General features: G+C 32.5%; 3 protein-coding genes and 1 long non-coding RNA gene across 7 annotated transcripts in view; all 4 read left to right on the top strand.

Moving 5' to 3' along the window:
• The first annotated feature begins 3753 nt into the window (after positions 1–3753).
• Positions 3754–6236, top strand: LOC106314791. The gene is made up of 5 exons (XM_013752611.1): positions 3754–3924; positions 5038–5092; positions 5175–5274; positions 5412–5708; positions 5844–6236. Exons 3-5 carry the CDS (start codon positions 5257–5259, stop codon positions 6234–6236), a joined length of 708 nt encoding a protein of 235 aa, XP_013608065.1. The 5' UTR covers positions 3754–3924; positions 5038–5092; positions 5175–5256.
• Positions 6237–7677: 1441 nt separating this feature from the next.
• On the top strand, positions 7678–8012 carry LOC106317317. Its single transcript, XR_001265097.1, has 2 exons — positions 7678–7885; positions 7964–8012. It is a non-coding gene; the product is annotated as an uncharacterized LOC106317317 (long non-coding RNA).
• A 3256-nt stretch (positions 8013–11268) lies between these two features.
• Positions 11269–12827, top strand: LOC106316366. Of its 4 annotated transcripts, none has more exons than XM_013754241.1 (5): positions 11269–11865; positions 12021–12062; positions 12166–12177; positions 12331–12414; positions 12498–12827. In XM_013754241.1, the coding sequence occupies exons 1-5, from the start codon at positions 11722–11724 to the stop codon at positions 12519–12521; spliced, it is 306 nt and encodes a 101-aa protein (XP_013609695.1). In that variant the 5' UTR covers positions 11269–11721; the 3' UTR covers positions 12522–12827. The 4 variants fall into 4 exon arrangements, 1 of the variants encoding a protein (XP_013609695.1); XR_001264811.1 differs by having other exon boundaries at positions 11273–11865; positions 12166–12244; XR_001264812.1 differs by having other exon boundaries at positions 11272–12089; positions 12166–12244.
• Positions 12828–24147: 11320 nt separating this feature from the next.
• The window catches only part of LOC106318682 (GDSL esterase/lipase At4g10955), a 3487-nt gene continuing 3155 nt past the window's right edge, over positions 24148–24479 (top strand). The window contains exon 1 of the mRNA XM_013756770.1: positions 24148–24478. Coding sequence (XP_013612224.1) covers positions 24315–24478 — 164 coding nt within the window. The 5' untranslated portion in view covers positions 24148–24314. The remainder of the gene's footprint in view (position 24479) is intronic.

The following is a 24479-nucleotide window of genomic DNA, read 5'->3' as shown; positions in this document are numbered from 1 at the left end:
TCCCTTCATAGATGAAACAATTTATCTTTATTCATATCGTATATATAAAACTTTAGTTTATTGTTTCCGTGTATTCTCATGAGTTAAAAACCAATTATGTTTATTATTTAAACAGTTATACTAAATTGGTTTAATTAATCATTATATACCAAATTCTCTATTATGTAGGTTCAATTTAATTTAATTTCCACTTATATTTTAAATTTAGAAATAAAATAAATTTATGTAAATCAGTAATGTTACATAATAATGTTTTCAAAATAAATTTTGTTATAAAATACAAAAGTTATAAATTTTATAGTAATAATATTATAAGCCACACAAATATTATCATAAAATTAGATTATATACAACACAAAGTTATATAATTATTGATATATTTTATTGAATAATCTAAAATATTTTAGTATAAAAGAAAATTCTTACGATCGTGCGAGTCAAGATCTAGTTCTATAATTAATTTAGAGGTTGTTTACCTCCACAATTATTTCAGTGTATGTCGATTTCTAATCAAAATCATATAGCATAAATAATTTTGAATTTAGTTAAAAAATTTCAGTCTATTAATTAAATGATAAATAAAACTCTACAGCCTTTCCTTAATGATTTTTTTCCAACGAATTTTGCCAAATTTGTTCAGTTTCAAAATGGCAGAGAATTCCTTTTTAACACAACTTCTACTAAAAAGGAAAAAAAACCTAAAAAGAAAAGATATCTGGCAAAAACTCTACGTACTACTAAAACAAAACATTCCAATTTAAATATGTAGTTGATTTCATCTCACCTCAGTTAACTTTTTGTTGCGAAAATCTCATTTCAGTTTAAAAAAAATTACATATTTCTTACTTCATATAGAAACAGACGAAAATTTGAAAAACTACAAAAATACCCCGCTAAATCTGTACCATAAAATGAGAAAAAAATTAAATTGAATATCTTTCTCATATGAGTTTAGGCAGAGCAGAGGAACATCAAATTTAAAATATTTAGAAGTTGATTTTTTTACAAATTCTGAAGTAATTTTGGTTTTTGTTTTTGAAAAAAATTAATATTTAGACAATGGAGTTTTTATAGAAATAGTTTTCCTACTATCTATAGAAAATAGTTTTTGAAAATTTTGTTATTTTAAAGAAAAACCAAAAATTCACTTTATTGGGGATGATCGGTTGAACTGTAACTATAGAAAACTTATTGTAAAATTTTGTCTGAATGACTTTTTGATTTAGTTGTAAGGGATATAGTTTTAAAATTTATTACTACAACAATATATTTCTTACAGCAAACAAGACATGTTTTAGAAATTAAGGTTTTTACAGCTATTTTAAATAAAATAAAATTGGTAGCATGATTGGTGATTTTAAAGGATGTTGATAAAAAAATTAAAGGTAAAATCAGCTCCTACAACCCAACCAGTCACGTTCATTAAGTTTTTCAACAAAAATGTTGGTTTTCTATTATTATTTCTCTTTTAAAAGTATTTCTATTAATTTCATTAATCATGTTTTAGAAAAAAAATATTATTTCATATAAAATAACAGATATTTTCTATCTTGAAATTAAACAAAAATAGAAGAAAAAATCATCAAAAACATATTTAAAACTAAATATTTTAATTAATTAATATAAATATAGACAAAATACATAACCATAAAATATGTGTGCACAACTTTGTCAAAAAAATGTGTGCTCAAATTTCTTTGGAAACAAATTCATCAAATATCTGATATTAATATGTTTTATTTATATTGTTAAATTAATTATATAATAATATATTGTAGTATGTCTAAATATTAATTTTAAAATATTTTATAAAATTGAAATTTTAAATAAAATTGTATATAACTCTCTTTGTATGTTTTTCCTTGGTAAAAATATTTATACTTTTATTATGCTTAGATGAAATATTTTTTGTTATTATTAAATTATTTATTAATTTGTGTAAAATTTTAAAATACTCCATTCAAGTTTTTCAAAAAAAAACTAAAATCTACAACAAAAAAAAACAAAAACTGAAAACTAAAATCTATAAAATAAAAGCTAGCAACAAAATACTAAAAACTAAAATTTGAAAACCAAACAAACAATCATCACTTTAGGGGGGTTATTGGGAGATGAATTTGTGTAGAGTTTGTGAATTTTAAGAATCCATTGTTATTGGTTCTTGGATTTCAAAAATCTTAGTAGAATCCATTATTATTGGTTTAAAAATTTTCAAAATCAATTCAAATCTCTTGTTATTCAAAAAGTTTAGTTATTATTGATTTTCTAATTATACCTAAATCTAGTGTTATTGGGAGATAAATTTTATTCATTTTTACTCATAAGACTCAACTTTCAAAATATTATATGTATCCATGTGATTTTCAAAATCCTTGTGATAAAAGTACTAGAAAACAAAATAATAATTCTTACCAAATATCTATTGCACCTTAAATCCAAATTATATGTTCAAAACTATAATTCATTACATTTATAGACTTTTGCATTTTGTAATATATAATTATTTTTAAAAATATTACATTTTTTAATCTAAATAATAATAATTACATTTACAAATCTTAATAATTTTAAAATATATTTTTTTTTTAAATAGTTACAAGAAACATTTTCGAATTTCAAAAAAAAAATTTGAAAAAAATAATCCAGTAATGTTCAGGAATTTAAAAAGAGAGAAAAAACTAAGAAGGCAGAAGGATTGGTCAACATTAGAATTTAGTAGTTGAGTTCCAAACTAACGTCTAGCTTTCTTGTTTACTAAGAACATCTCTAAAAAATGTATTTACAAGTATTAATATCACCCGATTTGAATAATTTTTATCTTTAATCTACAAATTAAAATGAGGAGAACCATTTTTACTTCGAAATGCACTAGTATCTCATATATGCATTAAGAAAATTACTTTATGGAATAATATGGTATTTTGCTTGAAGTTTAATATTAATTAAGTTATTTTGTTTAAAATTTTATATTTTAATATAATATTTTATTAATTAATATTATTGTAATATGTTTATATATGTGCTAATTTTTTAGAAAAGTTTTGTGAATTCAAATTAGTTATGACAAATATAAGGATCGTATTCATTCCTGAGACGACACGTCAGCATTTTGGTGGGTTCTACTTTTAAAAAGTGTGAAAAAAGTGTCAAACCTGTGGCTCGAACCCGAGTTATTGAGATGTAAACACCAACATTTATACGACTAAACTAAATGATACTTTGTACATTGATGGCCGAAACTAATATATATTTATGAAGATCGGAAACCTTTGCTTCTTCGATTTTCTCCGTGGACCGGGCCTACAAGTGTTGTATTAAGAACGATCCCTTCATCTCCCATTCTTAATTCTGTGGATCATTAATGCTTCTAATCCTAACACTTCGGTTATTCCTTTCTATGCATAACCTCATCATAAGAACTGAAACGTTTCATCTCAAATCCAGTAATCACCTTCAGAGATTTAGAGCAAGCTTCTCTCTCTCTCAGAAGAAGACGCCGATTAATTAATTTGTGTGGTCTTCTTCATCCTGAAAAGACGAACTTCTTAGTCGATTAGACCGGGACAGCTATTTTCGCTTCGACTGGCGGAAGAGCATATCTGACTCGATCCAAAAAGTTCTGGAGGCGGATCATCGGAATCATCACCTCTTGATTCAGAAGCAAGCCCACATGCAAATCCTAGGAAAACCCATTATCCAGGTTCCTCATTGGCTTCTCTTTTTCCATCACCTCCGTCTCTACTATGGTGCTGTTCGTTTGGTTGCCGCAGGTACCGGCGGCAGCGGCAGCGTCAACATTCGGCGTCAACTCCTGTTCGTTTCGTTGCCGCAGACAGCTGCGTCTGACGCCGCGTCCGAACGCCGCGTCCTGCGGCTGACGCCGATAAAACCTGCGGTCGCGACATAAAACCTGCGGCCAATAAGGTAATTTACTATTTTACCCTTACTATGTTTTAGTATTTACAAAAAACCTAAACCTAAACTTGACGCAGTCGGGGAAAGTGACGCAGCTCCATCTCTATCTCTCTCTCTCGATCTCCATTCCTAGAACCAGTGAAGATCTTGAGAGCTCTCTCCATCTCAAGCTCTCTCTCCATCTCGAGCTCCCTCCATCTCAACCTCTCTCTCCATCTCGAGCTCTCTCCATCTCGGGCTCTCTCTCCGTCACGAGCTGTATCCATCTCAGGCTCTCTGGCTCTCCCTCTGTCACGATCTGTCTCCATCTCGGGCTGTCTCTCTTCTCTGAAGAAAACCCATCTCCGATCTCATCTCCAAGCTCTCTTACCCATCTCCGATCTCATCTCGAAGCTCTCTTACCCATCTCTGATCTCATCTCCAAACTCTCTCTTCTCCGAGCTCATCTCATCTCCAAGCTCTCTCTTCTCCTTTTCTCGTTGAGGTACGTTTGATGCTAGTCAAATAGAGTTTCAACATTCTGATTATTTGAATCTCTGATGATTGTTTGATGCTCCCTAGTGAGTCTTTTTGTGATATATCTTTGGTTTCATTGTGAAAGAGGCCTAGCTGTAACTCCCTTTCTTTACCTTCATGGTTCCATTGCTGGTCTGTTCTTTTAATATAAACGATGGGTTGTCTTCTGAGTGTAGCTTTTGGGGTTTCTAAATTTAAAGTGCAGGCTACAAAAACATCCTATTGTAGTTAGTACGTATTGGTTTACGAGTCTGCACTCATGGGGAAGCTTAAAGGGTTGCTTCTTAGTATTAAATTGTTTTAAGAAGTTAACATATGCCGAGTCAAGTAGAAGTTAAATTGTTTCTGTTTCCTGGAACATTGTTGGAACGTTGTTTGGTCTTATTTGGAGAAAGTAGACGGCTTGACTTGATTTTTCAATTTTTTAATAATTTGTGTGTGTTTAGGGAACACTCAACGTATGCTTCAAACTGTGGATTGTGAATGATTTTTATTTATGCTTTTCTTCCATATTTGTTTAAAATTTATAAAGTATTTATTGATCATAAGATCTTATGTGTTTTGATTCATTGATCATAAGCTCCATTTCTCTGCATCTTTTTGCAGGCTCTCTCATTTCAGGCTCCATTGATCTCAGGTTTGCTCAGACCTAGTGGAAAAGGTGACTAACAAGTGCAAATATATTTTACTACTTGTTCCAAAACGTGAACACATTGCTTATTCTCTTTTTTTTTTTTTTGCAGACTCAGATCTTCTCAAGCTCATTCTCTCAAGCTCAGACCCTCTCAAACTCACTCTCTACTGCTGTTCCTCTCACTTTTTAAGATGTCGACGTCAAAAGATGTAAGTTTCTCTCACACTAGTCTTAATGCTTGTATTGAACTGTCTTTAGGTTGTATGGAACTGTCTTTAGGCTGTATGGAACTGTCTTTAGGTCTTTTAGGTCGTATGCTTAAGGGTCTTGCTTTGGTGTGTTTTAGAATTGGAAACCTGAGGAAACTAGGTATTTTTTCCAACTCTACGCGGAAGAGAGAAGAAAAGGAAATAAGGTTGGTCAGCAAATGAATAAAGTAGGAAAAAAGAACATCATGGATGCGTTTGAGCTGAGGTTTAAGAAGGGATTTTCCGATTGGAAGAGGGACTACAAGAACAAGTACGACAGCAGCAGAAAAAAATACATCAGGATTAGGATGCTGACTCAGAACAGGACAGGACTTGGGTATGATAACATGGGAAGGATCGACATGTCAGATGATTGGTGGAAAGAGCGCGAAAGGGTCAGTTTCTCATTTTCTCTTTTGTGAACTTAGCTGTTAAAATGTACTTGTGTTGAAATAATTGAGCTTATTAGAAGTTTGTGACTGATTCTATCACTGATTTTATCACTGACTTACTCTTTCTGTGTTATATAGGAGTGTCCAGGAATTAGAAAAGCCTTCTGCAAAGAAATTGATAACATGGATATGTTTGAAGCAGAATTTGGTGGTGTAGTAGTTACTGGAGCAGAAGGTTGGAGTGCTCAACATGGAGAAGCAAGCTTGAATTCGAGAGTTGGTGGAGATATTGCTGAGGATGAAGCTGATTCTCAGCCAGCAGCAGAGACAGAAACCCAGGGCCAAGCTCCTCGCCAAACTCAACCAGCAGCTCAGACTCATTCTGGAGGTTCAAGAGCAAAACGAAGGCGTAAGGAGAAAGATGTGGCTGTGGAGGCATGTGAAAAAAGGACAGCTGCTCTTGAAGTGAAGAATATGCTAGCAAAACAATTGATGGAGCGTGAACAACCATTCAGTGTTGAGACCGTATAATTGACCAAAAAATTATTATCAAGTAAACATAATATTTTAATGGATGTAAATATGTTTAAACTACACTTGATTTATTTAAATACAATTTTATAAAAAAATTAAAATAAATCTGAAAAAATGAAAATAGCCGCTGCGTCTGTCAAACGAACAACCCAAAAATCTGCTTCCTGCGGTAGCGTCGGCGTCGACCTCAACTTCGTGCGTCTTCTAAACGAACAATAATCTGCGGCAGCGTCAGCGGCAGCGTCTGCGGCAGCGTCTGCGTCAGCGAACAACAACTGTTTTCATTGACGCTGCCGCCGCCGCCGACGCAGACGCTGCCGCTGACGCCGAAACCTGCAGCAACCAAACGAACAGGGCTTATATAAATATACATCTTAATATCGGGGTTTCCTTCATTTGTGTTTCATCTGATTGTTTGGAACTCAAACATATCAAAATACTCACTTTAAGAGTTACAAAAAATACTCACTTTTTAATTTTTTTTTCTTGAATAAAGATCTTAGGAGAGGCTGGTGTTAACTTTTACGCTCTGTGAGTCATAGACTGTGACGTTGGTAATGTTTCTCAGCTCTCTACTCTTTATGGTTCTGAACACAAGAAAGTTATCTAATATACGGATCAAAGGTGTCTTTTTCTGTTATTTTGTGATTCTTAAGACTACAAGATGTATCATTTTTTTTTAACTTATTGGTAGTAGGTCAGATAAAATGAGCAAATGGATGACGTGTTAGCTACACCAGCGTTGAAGATCTGAAGAAAGTTTCCATGGCCGCCACCGCTTCTGTCATATATGACTCAGTGAACTTCTCCATTTTACCTGTTACACTTGGAAAACCTTCCACCTTATTGCTTCGTCTCCTTGAAGATCGTTTCATCATCATAGTTGCTTACTGAACGCAACAGCGACAACTTCCGTGATTTAATTCCCAGTGGCAAGAAAGTGACATAGAGGTTTGAGAAGGAGGCAGTACAAGAGCACTTAATTCCCAGTGGCAAGAAAATGACATAGAGGTTTGAGAAGGAGGCAGTACAAGAGCACGAAGGAGAGAAGAGGATATTCCCAAAGGCAAGAAAATGATTCTAAAAAAAGAAGAGAAAGTCTGTTCTTCAGTCGTCTACATGATGATTTTTGCTTTTAGCTGCGAGCAAGTAAAGAAGGTATGATTATGTACTCAATAGTCAAAAGGCTGGACTTATCCACTCTTCTTACATGCACTTTTAAATTGCATCTGAATATGATTTGTTGTTTTAGCTACATCTGAATATGGTTTGATTGCTTTGTATTTTCTTTTTTCCGTTTCTAATTAATAAGTTTGGGTTATCTATATCATTCTTGAATCATACTGATTTGCATATTAGTTATATCCGATTTCTTTTGTTTCCTTCTATTTCTATCCTTTGTATTTCTATCCTCATATTGATTTGCTTTGTTAGGTGGGGCACTAGGTTTGCGTGTGAGAAGATAAAAAAAGCAACTCCAGAGTTTGAGAAGATAAAAAAAAGGTCACCGCATTATTTTCCCAATATAAATTTTACTTTTTAACATAGTCTAGGAAACACTTTTGCTTCTGCAGGAAACCTATATCTTAACTCCACACCAGCAACAAATTTTACTTTGACACTGCCATCAAAAAGTTCACAAGCAGGTAACATCTCAAACTGTCTTGGCTTGAACTTAAATTTAAATATCTGTTAATATTTGGCAAAGATATGTTTTTGTGCAGTGCAGCAGGAGAGGTTTTCACGCATGTTGATACCATGAAAGGGATAAAATAAACAACTTGTGTCAGTTAGAGAACTCAACATGTTCATCTCCAGCTCTAATGAGCAGGTAACACTCACGCTTTGAACACATTTTGTTAGTCCTATGTGGCTGTAAAATAGCAACAGCAAATGGTAAGTATGTTGTTTCTGTTTAGACACATGAAGCTGATTTTATTTGTATAGCTCGGATAGTTGGGGTCCTCCAACAAAATGGATAGTGATGCAGCAGGAAGTTGGACAAATCCGACACTTCCCTTCGGTGCAACAGATGTGTTTCTCCCAATGTGACTGGGGTTATCAGGTTCGAAGTGTATATCCTTACAAGTATCTAAAAGTAAAGCCAATTTTACATATATGCTCACATTTATCGCCCTCTTTATCCAGGTTCCATGTTGATCTACCGGTTATGACGGCAACGATAGTGCCATGTTTGTGGTCTTTGATAGGGAGATGATTAAACTCACCAAGAAAGATGTGTCTGCAATGGCTACCAAGATGCCTTGAAGAGCTAGCTGGCAAAGGATACGTTTTCCAAATTCGTTTCACTCCATAAAACTTCACCCCCAACCAGTAACTTCACCATTTCTACAATCAGCGATGATAGTTTCTTTAGCACTCATGCGAAGGTGGAGTAATATAAGTTTTGCAACACTTTCTCTTCTTGCTAATTTAAAATAACAAATGTTCAACTACATCTGAGAGTAGTAGCAGCAACCAAGCTACAGTCTGGTGAAGGTTGACAAGCAACATCATCTTCTAGAAATACGGTTGTAGAGGCGAAGATAGCAACATGAGTTGACGCAACAAATCCACCAGGCTTTGAAGCTGGGTTTAAAATAGCGCTTCAAGCCTTGAGGCGGTGAGGAAGGTCAAGCTCGCCTCAAAGCTATAGCGTCGCTTCAGACCGCCTCACCAACTTAAGGCGTAGCCTGAAAAAATACACCTAGGATAAGTGGTTAGTCATAGAATCATTCAGGTTCTTCCATTCTTTGTCATTATCCTAAATCATTAAAATTAAAAATTAATAAGTATTCATAAACAGAGCATAAAACAGAGAATTGATCCAATAAAGTCTTCAAAAAAGAGAATCAAACCAACAAATCCTTAAAATAAACTAAACATAAATCTAAGTCTTCATAGATTTAGAAACAAAAGATTTATAGAACCAGAAAAAAAGAATATAGACTTAAGATTCACGCATGAAAATATCTATTAAAAAATGTAAAGACACTAAATAGTTTGAAGTGAATTGAAGTTTTGAAACCATAAAAAGAAAGTGAATATTATATGTTAATAACTTGTGATAGGAATCTTACCTTTAGTTGCATAAGCGATGAAGCGTGATGAAGCGTGAGGCGTGAAAGGCGGCTTGAGACGAGGTTGAAGCAACGCTTACTCGAATTCGCCTTGCTTCACCTCCTCGAGGCGGTGCCCCTCCCAACCAAGGTCGCCTCACGCCTTAGCGACGCCTTAGCACGCTTTTTTAAACCCAGCTTTGAAAAAGAAGAGAAAGTCTGTTCTTCAGTCATATTTAACACATCTTATTGAAATATAATTAAAAATGTACTCATTTAAAATGTCTACATGCCATATATTCAAAAAGCACTATTATTATATTTACACTCAGTAGTACTCAAGGTAGTAGTAATATTATCTTGTTCATAGTAATAATTTTGTCAATTTTAACATTTATTAGTAATACCACGTGAAAAACAAAATATTGCTAGTAGAACCAATGCATTTAGATAGTTTTAGATGGTATATAACACTTTCGTAGAAACAAAATTTTGAAAATATGTAATTTGTGTGATTCACCTTATTATAACATCACCATCGAGACATTAGATATGGAAGTATAAGGAAGTTTTTTGTGGAAGTGATAATTTTCCTAACAACTTAAGAAATATTAAAGATTTCATGACTAATTTGATATCTAAACACATATGTGGAAATTTAATTCAAAATATATAAGCTATATCTGCTGAAAATATATAATAAGCCAAAAATATAAAGTTCTTAGAAATATGTATACTACATAGTAGTCCAAGGTAATACAAAGTAGTACAAAGTAGTCCTAGTAGTCCACGTACACATTTATATAAATAAAAATATAATATTAAATCTTCAAATTTATATAAAATTCTATATATCGTTCCATTTCAAGAAGAATGTAATTTTGATATTTTTCGCAAAGATTAAAAATGTTTAGAATGCATTCATGCTCTTAATAAATACATATATTTAATCAAAAGATTTTAAAACATATAAATTATTCATAAAATCAAAGTATTTTGTAAATAATATTAAAGTTAAAATAATTATAACTGAATTGGAATTTTAAATGATACTCCTTACATAACAAGAAAAAGTGTCAAACTTACTTTTTATAAAACAAGGAGAATATTATTTATAATTTATATAGATTGTTAATTTCATTACAAATATAAATAGTAAAAATATGAAATATATTATTTTTCAATTTAAAGGTCATATAAAATATATAAAAATTAAATTTAGGAAATTTGGAATTAATTTTTAATAAAAATATTATTGAAATATATTTTTTATTAAATTTATTATTTTGAAATATTTTTATGTAAAAACCAATTATATATTTTTTTATTAAGTTTAATTTTAAAATTAATTGTTTGTTAAAATATTATTTAAATATATATTTTATTAAATTTTTTATTTCTGAAATATTATTGAAATAATTTATATATTTTTTGAAATTAATTTTTGATTTAAATATAAAATATCTAATTTAAAATTTGATTGCTTTTATATAAAAGAAATAAAATTTTAGTTAAAGAAAATTAATTTATTTAAATATGTTACTAAATTTATTTTTGAAAAATAATTGTGGGATTAAAATATTATTTTAATAATTCATTTTGTTATTTTATTGTTTATGAAAATATTATTTCAAGATAAACAGAAAGTTTTTGTTTTGCATGAATTTTTAGCTATATTAATCATTTAACAATTTAAAAAAAAATTTAAAAAACGATTTGGAAAATAAAATCTGGAACCCACCTGAAATTTAAATCTGGTCTGTACAGAAAGTAATATGGGACCCACCCGAAAAAATAAAGGAAATAGAAAGAATAATGGTGGGTCCTGCGATGTTTAAAAAGAAGAAAAAAAATAATTAAAAAAAAGGTAAGAAGGGAAAGGGGAAAGGAGTGGAAAAATGGTGGGTTAGAAAAATGGTGGGGTAGTAAGAATAGAAATTTTCTAACTAGGGTATATAAGAATACTTTCCCCATCCGACTCCTCCATTTTTATTCTGCAATCTAAGGAAATGAAATCTGCAAAGTCCATGGAACTAGCTTAGTCTTTATTTGAGACTGAAGTCTTCACGGCAAGCGTTTTCTCGGCGTATCATTGACCAATTTCTGTTTGATTCTCTCTATTTTGTTTCCCGATGAGCATTTTATGTGCTGTGTCATACACCGATTTCTCTTCGATTCTTCCCAGTTTGCTTGCAAAGTTGATTCCGAGGCAGAGATGAAGGGCACAGAGGCTAGCCATCACAAGCTCTCAAACGGAAGCTCTTCGATCAATCTGAACATCACAAGCTCTCCAATCGAAGGAGACTATAACTCACACCCAGAAGCTAGGAAGGGATATCAAAGGAAGCGAAAGCAGTGGAAGACCTAGCCTTCTTTTTCTTATTAAGAGATCCAAGACCATTCTTCTCCATCATAGATCCTTTATGTGCCTTTTGAAGAGGTTTTGGTATAAATTGTATCAATTTGGAGGATTTCACTTGACGTTTCAATCAGAAGACGACGGCCCAAGCGCCCAGAGGCCGACGGCTGTATCTGAAGATCAGAGCTGCAAGGCAGTGTTAGAGAGGGTAAAATTTTTGGACAATCCGTCAAAAGAAGAGTCAGCTTCATGTTTTACGGATGTTATGACTCAGAATTTCAATACTTTATTTAAAGATCTTATTCAAATGATTGTAAGCGGATATTGATACTGAGCGCTGTATTCTTTGCTTTCGTTTTGCAGCTTACGATGTCAGGGGATCACCGTTCTCGCATAACAAGATTGGTCAGTATTTCTACCTTGTAGTGACTGGTTGTGGGTTTTCCCTATCCATTTTGTTTATATTTGTTGATGCATCTCATGTCTAACTTGATGGGATATTGTTCAGGAATCTGAACTGGTGAGTGAGAAGTTGAAAGGCTTACCTTATGGTATCCATTTGGTCAAGTAATACTTTGAGGTCTAAGGTTGGATTTTCTTTAAGTTTCAGTTAGATACAAAGGAATCAAATATTATTAGTTGATACAGGATCTTCTGATGTCTTTAATAACAGGGAGGTGAGTTGTCGAACCATAACTTGTTGGCAATGCCGGTAAGACTTGAGCAAAAGGACAATGTTGACGCTCTTGTACAGAAGGTAAGCATGCTCCTCTGTCTTTCTCAGTGCATTAGTGATGAGGTTCTGTCTCTATTAATGTTTGTTGTGTTTGTTGTATTCAGTTTCTTCGGCAAATTTTGTGCTGAGGCGTTCCTCGGTATCATCGTCGGTCTAGAACAGAGGTGAGTTGAGGAAGACTAGAACTGGGTCGACCGATCTTCATCGACAAGGAACCGTATCAGCCAGCAATAACTGGAGGTTTAAGCGGATTAGTGTGATATCAGGTTTATTGCAGAGGCAAACTGAAGAGAATACGAAATGAACACATACAGTTTTGTAATCAGATCAGATTATATATAGAAAAAGATTTAAATATATGTTAATATTTAATTATACACTCAATTTGAGCATGTTTCATTTGAAAAAAATGCTCATATTAAATTGCTTTTATAAAATGTAGGATTAAAGTTTAAAAGTCTTTTTTTCTCTTCTACAAACACTTTTTGTTTGTCAGTAGATATTAAGTTTAGGTAATATATCACATTACACCTTTCATCATTTACAATAATTAAAAAGTATTAAAAACATTTATATCTTCTTATTTTAATTTTAAAAACGTTTTATGTTTCATAAAATTCTTTTTGTTTTGCGCATGTTAAAATAATAATATAAAAAGTATGCATGTAAAAAACATGTATGCACATCACATGTTAAAATAATAATTTAAAAAATACTCATGTAAAACATATAGCCATTATATTCAAAAATTTAATATTCTAATTACACTTAGTATTTCTTGGTAATCTTCAAGATAGTAGTAATGCTACCTTACACATAGTAATACTTAGTCAAATTTTAAGTTTTATTAATAAAACCATATCCAAATAAAATATTTGATAGTAAAACCAATGATTGTATACAATGAATGTCATTAAGAAATAGTAATACTTAAATAGTTTACTAGAAATAAGTTTTTTTTTAATAGATTCTTCTTACTATAACCTTATAATTCACACAATAACCATGAAAATTAAGGAATCATTTTGAGAAAATGATAAATATTCCTATAACTATAGAAAATAATCATTTAAATAGTTTTAATAGTCTTATTTACTATATACATAATCTACTAATAGATAATATATGGGTTTTATATGTTAAATATACGCAGTACTTGCAATATATAAGGGTTTCAAATTACACTTAATAAAACCAAGTAATCTTAGTAGTCCAGATTACACATAATAAACCCAGTAATGCTAGTAGTCTGTATTATACACGATAAACCTAGTAATCCTACTAGTCCGATTACACACAATAAACCCAATAATCCTAGTGGTCCGATTACACACAATGAAAATATAATAAATACAAGTTCTCTTCTGGATTTCCTCGCACTTCATTAGCAGTTTGTCTTATTCCAATCCATGTTGTTGCGTATGATACATCAACACCAATCATGCGTGTAACCAAATCGATAAGAGTATTGGGGACATACAAGACAATGGACAAAAATGTATGTATAATTTCTCTTCCACAAGATTCTCCAACTGATGGAAACCGTTGCGGTTTTCCTTTCCTCATTTCAATCTAGAAGAAATACTTTTAGTGTATGTAAAACTTCTTCCTTGTTTGTTAATCTTTCTGCAATAGTGTGGCGGCATATATTCATGACTTGAGACTCCATAGAAGAACTCATAAAATATTCAACATGTAACATAATTAAAACTTTTATAAATAATCAACCATAACTCTATAAGTATTATAAGAAAACTCTATAAGTAAGGTCACTATGAAATATTATAACCACTGTACCAACCTAGTTAATTTTTAGTCAGATCATTTTTACTGTGAATTCTTATATTGGATGTATAGTTTACTTACAAATCGCTCGCTTGATAATTTTTGGATTGGAGGTTAGTGTTTGAACATCCGTCATCAAACAGAAGAGCTATGTTCATTGCTCTAATTAAGTGTTCTTAAGCTTTGTCTTTCAGTCTTATGTTGCACCAGGCTCCCCAATCTGGCTGTCAACATTGCTGGAGGATGAATGTATGCTTTCATCTGCTTTATTTTTTTTGGATTTAAGCTGTTGTTTACCGCTGATGACTGTTGGCTGTTTGTTGCTCTGTTTTTTTCGTTTTGTAGCTACCGTGGAAATCTTTGTATGTTGTGGTGATGATGATATGGTTTATAAAATATACATCAAGTTGGAAAAAAAATGTCAGTTCAAGATACATTTTCCTTTTAAATAACAACTACATTTTTTAAAGCCAACCTTAAACCTAACCACAATTTTTAAAATCGTTTTCAATTTCTCTTTGAATTACTATCTAATTTTACATTATTTACATTACTCATGATATATATTTCATTTTAATGATATTCTACAAACAAATCATCGAAAATGGACATAAAATGAACCTGAAACCCAAAAACACAGTTATGAAAACGTTTTTAATCTCTCAAAATTTACATCAAATCTTTTTTTTTATATATTATCCATGATAGAAACTTCATTTTAATGATATTTATTTTTAAAAATCATCAAAACGGACATAAATACCTCTTATTTGAGCTTCAAAACTTGTCAATGGAGGATGAAGATGATGAGTACGATTGGGAAAAAGATTGGGCCTAGTGTGATTTCATTGGTTAAGATTGCATTGTGGGGTCAGGTGGTTGAGATTTATTGTTGATTTATTTAAATGAAAAATTAGATGTATTAGTAAAGGTGAAGTGTAATATTTATATTAAAAAATAGAAGGCTAATTTTGTAAGTGCAAACACAAAATGGTATCTTATACAATAAAGTAGACTATGTTCTTTCCTCCTTCCTCCACGTCCTCAAGGAGAGTGGGGATTTTTTCGCCACGTGTCGCCTCGCCAAACCAACTGCGCCGTCTGAATTTATTTTTTCTATTCCGGTTATCTCATCCGCTATTAGGACTGAGCTATTTTTACAGCTTATGACTGGGGCTCTTGAAACATTATGATAAGCCCAATCCTTTGAAATATTATGTGCTCACTAATTCTAGGTTTCTTCTTCTTTGCTGGTGACCTACGTAGACTGCCCGATGAAAACTCCAGAAACTAAATCACCGTTCCGATCTCCTCCGTAGGGTCTCAAACTTCCATTAATCTGTGACTGACTCTGAGTTTTTGCATGATTAACCCACCACACCATTTCCACTGGGAAGCATTCATTCAATCGACCTCTTCGCATCCCACAGCAACTCAAACCTTTTTTACAGCTTTTTAACCATCATGTCCTTTGGTGTGATTGGTGTTTTCATCTCTACTACCATTATTTCGTTTGGTAAAAATCCTTTTTACATTCTTCAAACTTGTATGCCTTGACTGACGACCATGATGATGCAAACTTTAAATCATCATCTGAACCAGGCACTTGGTGGCTGTTTCCCAAGTTGGGATTCAAGGGATTGACTGCTCGAGACTATCTTGGTGAGACCTTATATTGTCTTTTATCTGTAGCATTTATTTTATTTTTTATCTTATTGTTTTAGATGGTTTTGAGAGTGAATATTTTCTTTTCTTGATTCAGCCATCCGAACCATACTCTCATCAACTGATACTGTTTGCACTCTACAGGTTCTTGATTTTTTAAAAGAGTATCTCTGTCCTGAGATTCCTTCTTCTCAAGCTTGTATGTTTACAAGATTTTACAATATCCATGTTAACATTACATATTCTCCATCAAGATGAGACTCCATTGCTATACAGCTTAGTCCTTGGAGAAGGAGTAGTGAATGATGCAACCTCAGTTTTTCACTTCAACGTCGTTCAAAAGATTCACGTCGAAAGCATCTACGGTTTGACGGCTCTACGAGTATTTGAAAACTTTCTGTACCTCTTCTCCACAAGCACAATCCTCGGGGCGTAAGACAAATGTAGCTTTTTAAATTTTTTATTATCACTGCTGATCCTCAGGTAAAGTCTGTTATATTCAAATTTAGGACTCTTTGAGAATATAATTCAGAATTGTGTTCTTCTCCTAAACTTGACAGATCATTGAGTTTCTCTGTAGTGACCGCGATTCAGAAAGATGAGGGTTGGTGTTATATTGGCTGCTTCGGGTGGTCAAAGAAACTCGTCCGAGAGGAATCTTTCTTCACATGTGTCGCCTGCAATAAAACTAATGTTGTGACTGAACTCAGGTAAGTAATTTTTAACTTTGAATTTCTGTGTATTGGAAGCAAAAACCAAATATTCTTTCCCTTACGACAGGTACAGGGCAATACTTTCTGTGTTAGACAACACTGGCACAGCGGCTTTCCTTGGCTTTGATACGAAGGTGACTAAACTGACTGGCATTGAAGCTTCTGAGGCTGCACAGATTGTGGTATGACCTATAATAAACCTCTAAATATCAGCGCCTATTATTACTTGTGCAAAGTGATTCATATATAATGGGGGTTTGACCGGTTTGCAGGGGATATGTTAATGCTCAGGTTGACACTGACCTGCCTCGATCACTGGCTGATATTGTTGGGAGTACCTATACCTTCCAGCTCAGATTAAAAGACTTCAATTTTACTGCAAACCACCAAACCTTTACCATTTCCCTCATATTTCCTGCACGAGAGCTTGCACCTATGCCAACCTTTCCTGTGAGTATTAGTAACTTCTCCTAATGTGAATTTACTGGTTATAAAAATAAATGGTGACAGACTTTGTTATGTTGATAACAGGAAGGTGTACAAGTCCCTGAAGCTGTGACACCAGGATCAGATGCCAGACTTGCTAACACTTGCAAAGTTGAAGAGCAAGCAACTACATCTGATGTTTCACTTCCCGGGCGTTTAGCAGCAGCGAAAGAACAAGTTGTTCTGGAAAGATTGCCCCGAAGAAAGCACGTGTAGAATGAGTCCCCTGTGAGAACCTGACAATAAGCATCTATTTCCCTTTAAAAAAAAAATACTCAGTGACGTGGTGGTTATTATTTCTTTTATCAATGCAAATCTTTTTAACAATAAGCATCCACATGTCTTGGATTTATAAGTTTCGTAGTCATGTAGCCTTCATTAGTACGTTCGAACAAGCCAGCACTTGCAAGTATTATTAAATGTAGTATAATGCAGAGCTCATCTGCGTCTTCTTGGGGGGAAATATGGAGAGCAGAACAGCTCCTACCACACACCAAGTCATCCATCTGCAAGTCTTGCACCCTCCTATAATCCTCGATGGCAAACTCAGAAGAATTTTCAGAGCAAGTATTCACAGATTGGTGATAACTAACGCTCCATCGATGAGGTTTGAATCACACAAACTTCTTTTGTCTAAGTGTGTGTGAGTTTATGTCTAAGTGTCTATAGTATTCCTATGAAGACCCGATATTTAACCAACATGGGAAGGCTCCAACCCCACCAAGTTGTGACATCCTCAACATGGACCATCTATGCAACAATTGTTACTACTTTAAAAGACCGGAACAGTTTGTCCTTTAGATTTCTCAAAGAGAAGCAAATAACATTTCCAGTCTTTACCTTTTTTAAGAATGATTATTTCTCCATTTTTTTGGGTCAAAGATTATTTCTCCCTTATGTATTGAGTTCCTCTATAAAGTTTCAGTTTAATCTTCCACCATAATAGACATTAACTTCTCAGTCATCCATACATACAAACACTAAAACAATTTACAGAAAAAAAAAAAATTATTGCATCGCTTGCATTAGTAAGAATCTTTAGAGATAGGCTCGAGGGGAGTCGGAAATGCCTTTACTTGACGTACAAGTGTGGGGTCTCCTAACTGAATAGCATAAACCAGAGGTTTTCCATCAAACATGCACTCATAAATTCCTTTATATGTCAGGTCTCTAAATTCTATATCAACAATATCAAATGCACCAGAAATTAATATTTTTTAAATTCGTATATCTACAAGCAATGCTCATGTGTCCCTAATCCCCAACTAAGGACTATATTATAACTCTCCTACCATCCCAGTTCATTACGTAACTAGATATATAAAAATACAGTCTAATAAATCATCCAACGTTTACAGAAAAAAAAATAGAAATGATTAAACAAATATAAGTTAAATTAGCAGAAGCTTCATTATATGATTCAATTGGTTTAAAAACTAAGAACCCTAAGAAAACTTTGAAATAAATAGTACAAGTATTGCTGCTTAATTAAAACATAAGAATCCTGAACAAAATGTAAATAATAGTTATATTATTAATAAAATGTAACGTCAATTAAAAACATATAATATAATGCTCTCTTACAAATCCACACTAAATAAAAATTATTAGAGATAATTCTGATAAAAATTAACAATCTAACGTAAACAAACATTTATCAAAAAAAAACAAAACTTCTGAATAAATGATCCTCTAAACAAAATGTTACAAGAAGTCAAGAAAATCGATAACATAAATTCACCATCTATAAGACATAGCTATAACACCGTATACTGATTTTAAATTTGAACTCAAACAAATAACCAAAGAATTAATAATGAACCACTTCTTTCTTTTGAGTTCTCACACTAAACAAGACCTTCAGGAGCGAATCCACGGTGCACACTCCAAGTCTACATCTATAGGCTCAATACACAACAATCTATCATTGATTTCAACAATCTATCATTGGTACTTAACTGTATAAGTATGTTCCCTGAATAAAACATCAACTTTACTTCATGTTAAATTCTAACTAAATTAGCTTTGTTACGACTATCGGCTATTTATTCTACTTTTATTGAATCGATTAGTCAAAACCACTTATGCTATTCCACTTTGAACTAAGCAACTTCAAAACAAAGTAATGCACTACATTCGCTAACCACTATCAAATGGATCGTAAAAATATCATTCTCTTCCAAAATATTTTCATTTTCATTTTTCATATTTTTGAACATATTTTCTTTACTAAGACCATAAAATAAGAATAAAACATATGAACCCGGCGCGTATCGCCGGAATACCACTAGTTGAAAATAGAGAAGAGGTAGAAAAAGTATTTTTTTTTTTCAATAAGGGCATCCTGAGTTAATGTCCTCTAAAAAGGGAAGATGAAATGTCAACCAAATGGTATATTTTTGGTCAATTTTGTTTACATAAATTTGAATAATTTTAATTAGTTTAATGACATACAATATCATTTGAAACATTTAAATTTCAAAGTTATACTCAAATGAACATGTTTCTCAAAAAAAAATATTTGTTATTTTTTTTTTATAAATGTGTTAAATATATTTTGGTAATGAAAATTTTGAACATATGAAAGGCCATATGTTTTTCTACAAGATTAAATAGGATAACATATGTTCTTTATCGTTTTTTTATAAAAAGTAAAAGTTGATAGATTTTTGTCATAATATGTAACTTAAAATGTGCATAAAAATGAATATTTGAACAAAAACTATTAAAATAAAAAAAAAAATTCTATATTACATATTTTAATATTTGTTTTACAAATTTATACATTTGATTGATTCACACTTGGATAAACAAAAGTGACAAAACAGGTGTTATATATAATTGTGGATTTAGGTTGGATGTTGTAAATATGTAAATGTAATATGAAGAACAAATTTAGAAATAACTTTTCAATTAAAAAAATTAAGGTTAATGAAAATTTAGTATCAATATTAAATTTCAAAGGAAAATATTTCTTGATACATTAATAAAAAATATTATTACATTTTTAATTGTAATATTATTGTTTTCATTTATTTTAAATTTGAAATATATGTAAATTACATTAAAATTAGGAGAAATCATGATATTTACAATTGTTTTCTCTCTAGGCCGAATAAGGCGACTTTCCAACATTGACTCCAGCACCGGTTGTGCTCATTTCCTTTTTTTTTTGTTGTTAATAAGATAGATTAATAAAATTCTCTTTTGGTTCTATGGAGAATGCGAAAGGGTACGAGATCATTAATCTTCAATCCAGTCCGTTCTCTGATAGACTTCATTGACGTTTCTTCGTGGTTGATGATTGCTGTCTGTTTACTCTTGTTCTCTACCACTACCAAAAAAATTCGCTGGTTCGTCTATGTAACCATTTCGTCTCTCATCAATACTGATAAGAGTTTTTTCTGGTTATTTGATTTTCTTCGCCGGTGTCCTTCTTACTGGTATTTACTGCTCATCTTAAGAAATTTAGAGTTGCATTTCTCCAACTTTATTCCTTTGTGCTACCACAGATGGCTATTTATATGGGTTGTTTATTGCGAGTATGTTTTGAATTCTTCTCTCCAAAGGTTATTTACTCTTATTACTAAACAGTTATAGGCTTAGTGGTACGTACTTATCGTAATTGGGATCCTGGAGTATTATTAGTGGAGATATGCATAGACGAAGAAGTTTGTGTGGAACGGTCATACTTCTTGAACAATATGGACAATTATCTTTGCTTTGATATTTGTTGGCCTGCCTCAGTGAATGGAGTTCAATGGAGAAGCTCATTTGCTGTACTCGTTCGAAAAGTAGTGGATTTCACTATGATTAAGAAACTTGGTATCACAGTTTTGGAGGGGCAGATTGTTATGACGGTGGACACCCGACTAAGAATGTTTTTACTATTAACGAATCAAAAGATGATGATCGGTTTATGTGCTTATAGATATCAACACAAAAGAATATTTATACCATGGAAAATAACTACAACAAAGCATGTTGTCTCCTGGAGCGGGAGTGTGCGACGTATTGCGATATAACAGATGGATCATATCAAATGATCTTATAATTGATGAAAGGCTTTTGAGCACAACATATGACAGCCAAAAATAAGATCATATTAGACCAAAATGAAATTGAATAAAGTTAACGAATCAGTTTATTCTACGGATGAGTTAGTTAGCATCATGTTATTATTTTTCAATTTCAAATTCATAAAAAATGTAATTATTGAAAGTTTATTTTTTCTTGTAATGTGTTTGAACTTTATTTGATATTAATAAAATTATAATTGTTTCCATAAAAGAAACCAAGACAAAATCTACTTATCTAATTACCGCCATTGGACCAAGTCATGAACCAAACCCTAAAATCAATCTCCAAATTAAAGAGAATGATATTTGGCTCTCTTTTACTCTTTGTCTGAAATCAAAATGTCGTCAAGAAAGGAGACTCACCAAACTAGGAAGAATTGGGAGAAGCTGATACGAGAAAGAAACAAACGAGGTAAGTTTCTTCACTCATATTGATTTTGATTTTGATTTAGGGGAATGTTATCTCTCGACAAGTCGTGTATTTTGAAGTCAATTTGGGGTAGCGTGGTGTCTCTCTCGACTCATGTATATAGTGTAGGTTATCAGTTTTTCCTTAACTATGGCAGAGAAGAGAAGATAGATAAGGAAAGGTGGACGAGAAAGAAGAAAGCGAAGCGTGTGACGGAGAAAAATTATTCTAAAGAAGAAGTTCGAGAAGTAGAGACAGCAAACTCTTGTGAAGAAGAAGAAACTTTGAACTCGTGTAAAGAAGAAAACACTCAGTTGAAGAAGTACAAAAAACAGAAGAATTTGAAGAATATGTGAACTCAAGTGAAAGAGAAAAAAGAGAGAGAGAATCTTAGAAGAGCTCGGCGTCATGGACTCGGATTGTTGATAAAATCCATATGAATGTAGAAGAAAGATATAAGGATGAAGGAAGTAGCAGCCGAACCATAAGCCACAGTAAGGACACAACAGTTAGTAGTTCTACCTCCCTCTCCTCGTAGTTTGGCAAACACAATGGTAGAAATAGGGATCACTACTTCGGTATTGATAGGAAGAAATGTTGGTGAGTGATCAAAATTAAGTAATTGGAAATAGTTTGATGATGTCTTAGCTGGTTTTGGGGTAGAAGTAGCTAAAACTAGTCTTTTTATTTTTGTACTACTGGTATAACTAGGTAGAACTTCTTCCAACTGTTTGCTTGTTGCAGGATTCCGAGGATGAACGACATAAATACAACCTATGTCCATGTACTTCCCTCTGACAGAGTATAAAAAGAAGAATAAGAATATCGAAAAAGTGTTTTATCGCTGAATCTTTGAAAATCTAGAGGATTTAAGCTCTCCGCTCAATAGAATAAAGAGGAATTGGTTTGAAAAGCCTCCACAATTCAAACACATATTCCACATGCCAAAGGACAGAAACTACATGCTTATAGGCATGTGGATGCTCATGCTTTGAATGACATGCTTTTTGAAGAAAAAAGAAGCTTGGTTTGCGGTAAATTGATGTCTCATCCTCTATGGTATTAGGGAACACACGCTGATATCATGATTAGACTACAAAAAACTATCCATCAAACTACAAGCAAGCTAGAAACATGAAATTAGTGAAAATTTTTTTTGGCAATGGAACAATAAGATATCAAGACGTGAAAGAAAATCTTGAAGAAATGGAACCTTCTCAACATAGGATCATGTCTTGTACTTCCTATCCAATAATATTACCGAGAAGAGAAAGATCAAAACATATGCTATTTATGTAAGACATTTTCTTGGAGAAGTTTTTCCTTTGAACACATGCTAAAAGAGATTTCAAAGACTTTTGTCTAATTTTGGAGGGTGTGATATGGCCGATTCCCGGTTTCGGTAATCCTATGGAGGTAAGTTTTATTTGGTGGCAGTGACTTACAAATTATATTCGTTTACGTTACTGTCCAGCTGATTTGTTCCACTAAAACGTTTTCCATTACAACATTTCAAAAACAAGTGCATAGGATCAGAATATATATGCTACATGATATATGAAGGGAGTTATGTTCAACATTTTCAGGGATAAATAACGTTATTGTATTCCTTTCCTTTTCTCATATTTTTATCCTATTATTTTTTCATGATAAGCTTTTAGTGAGACAATACCTAATGCAAAATGGATAATCAAAGACGAGTGTTAAGAATAATGATTATCCACCATAATCCACCTTATGAGATAGATACCTGTCATAATTTCATAAATGGTATCACCCACTGCACATATTTTTTTCACCTTCAATAAAAAAATGTATGTAATGTTTCTGCTATAAATGGACTCGTCTTTAACTTGTATAAAATCATTTTCTCATGTCCTCTTTTTTAGGGGCAAAATATATGTTAATTTTGATTTAATTTGTTATCCGTTTCAGTTCGAACCCAAAATTCGGTTATCCATATCTTTATGAAACAAAGAAAATACTGATATCCACTGTTCGTAAGAACAAAGCAAATCACAAATACTAATATTTTTAAGAATGGATATCCGATCTGTTATATGCATATATATACATATATTTAAAATTATATATATGAATTAGATATCCGTTTAAAATTTTAAAAATTTCTGGATATCTAGAACATCGCATATACGGATAGATACAGATCGAATCGAATTGGATAATTAGTTATTTGGACGAAACGGATCGGATCATAAATACTTCCAAAAACCGCAATATTCGATTCGTGTAAACAAAAAAGTATAACATTATTATTATTTCCTCTCGTTTACTTTTTAAAGAAAAAAAATTGTATAATATATATTTTAATACACAACAAACTGTATAAGCAACGAGTATAAACATTTGATTAAGAAAAAGCTTTCTTGGTATCATAGGATTAGTAAGAAGTACTGAAAGGTGAAATCTTTCACAGCACACATACGCGCTTGTATTTCTGGCTACCACACTCCAACGTGGACTAATTTATGGTTATACCCCTGAAGCAAAGACCTTCCACGACAAAAACGTTGAGCGTATAAATGGTATTTACACATAAGCCGACAACAAAAAGGAGATGACCGTTTGATAGATCCGCAAATCTCAGGCGTTTCAAATCATTTATTTCATATTAATCACAATCTAAGAAATTAAAATTTTGTTTTCCAGTTCCAACGCTAGAAATAACCACTCGAATCCGTTTCTCACTGAGAACTGAGAAGAGAGTTATCTGAATCTGTAGTTTGCTTAGAAGAAGAGGAAACAAAGATCATATTTTTAACAATGTTGATGTCGAATTGTGCGTCGGTGGAAGAAGAGACTAAGGAATCTGAATCCGTGGCGGCTACGCCTCCGAAGACGGTGGTGGTTAAGGAAGATGACGCTGATCATCATCCTTACGCGTTTCACGTATCTGGACCGAGGAACGTATCTTCTCCTAACTGGAGA

Source organism: Brassica oleracea, chromosome C9 (genome assembly GCF_000695525.1).
Source record: "Brassica oleracea var. oleracea cultivar TO1000 chromosome C9, BOL, whole genome shotgun sequence".
Lineage (NCBI taxonomy): Eukaryota > Viridiplantae > Streptophyta > Magnoliopsida > Brassicales > Brassicaceae > Brassica > Brassica oleracea.
The sequence above is the reverse complement of the archived record's forward strand: the minus strand, read 5'-3'. Positions and strand labels throughout refer to the sequence as shown.

Coding starts and splice junctions, on each gene's coding strand:
- LOC106316366 (XM_013754241.1), top strand. CDS start 11,722: ATGTGCCTTTTGAAGAGGTTTTGGTATAAATTGTATCAATTTGGAGGA. Junction 11,866..12,020: donor GCAAGGCAGTGTTAGAGAGG/GTAAAATTTTTG, acceptor TTCGTTTTGCAG/CTTACGATGTCAGGGGATCA. Junction 12,415..12,497: donor TTGACGCTCTTGTACAGAAG/GTAAGCATGCTC, acceptor TGTTGTATTCAG/TTTCTTCGGCAAATTTTGTG.
- LOC106314791 (XM_013752611.1), top strand. Junction 5,709..5,843: donor GGTGGAAAGAGCGCGAAAGG/GTCAGTTTCTCA, acceptor TGTGTTATATAG/GAGTGTCCAGGAATTAGAAA.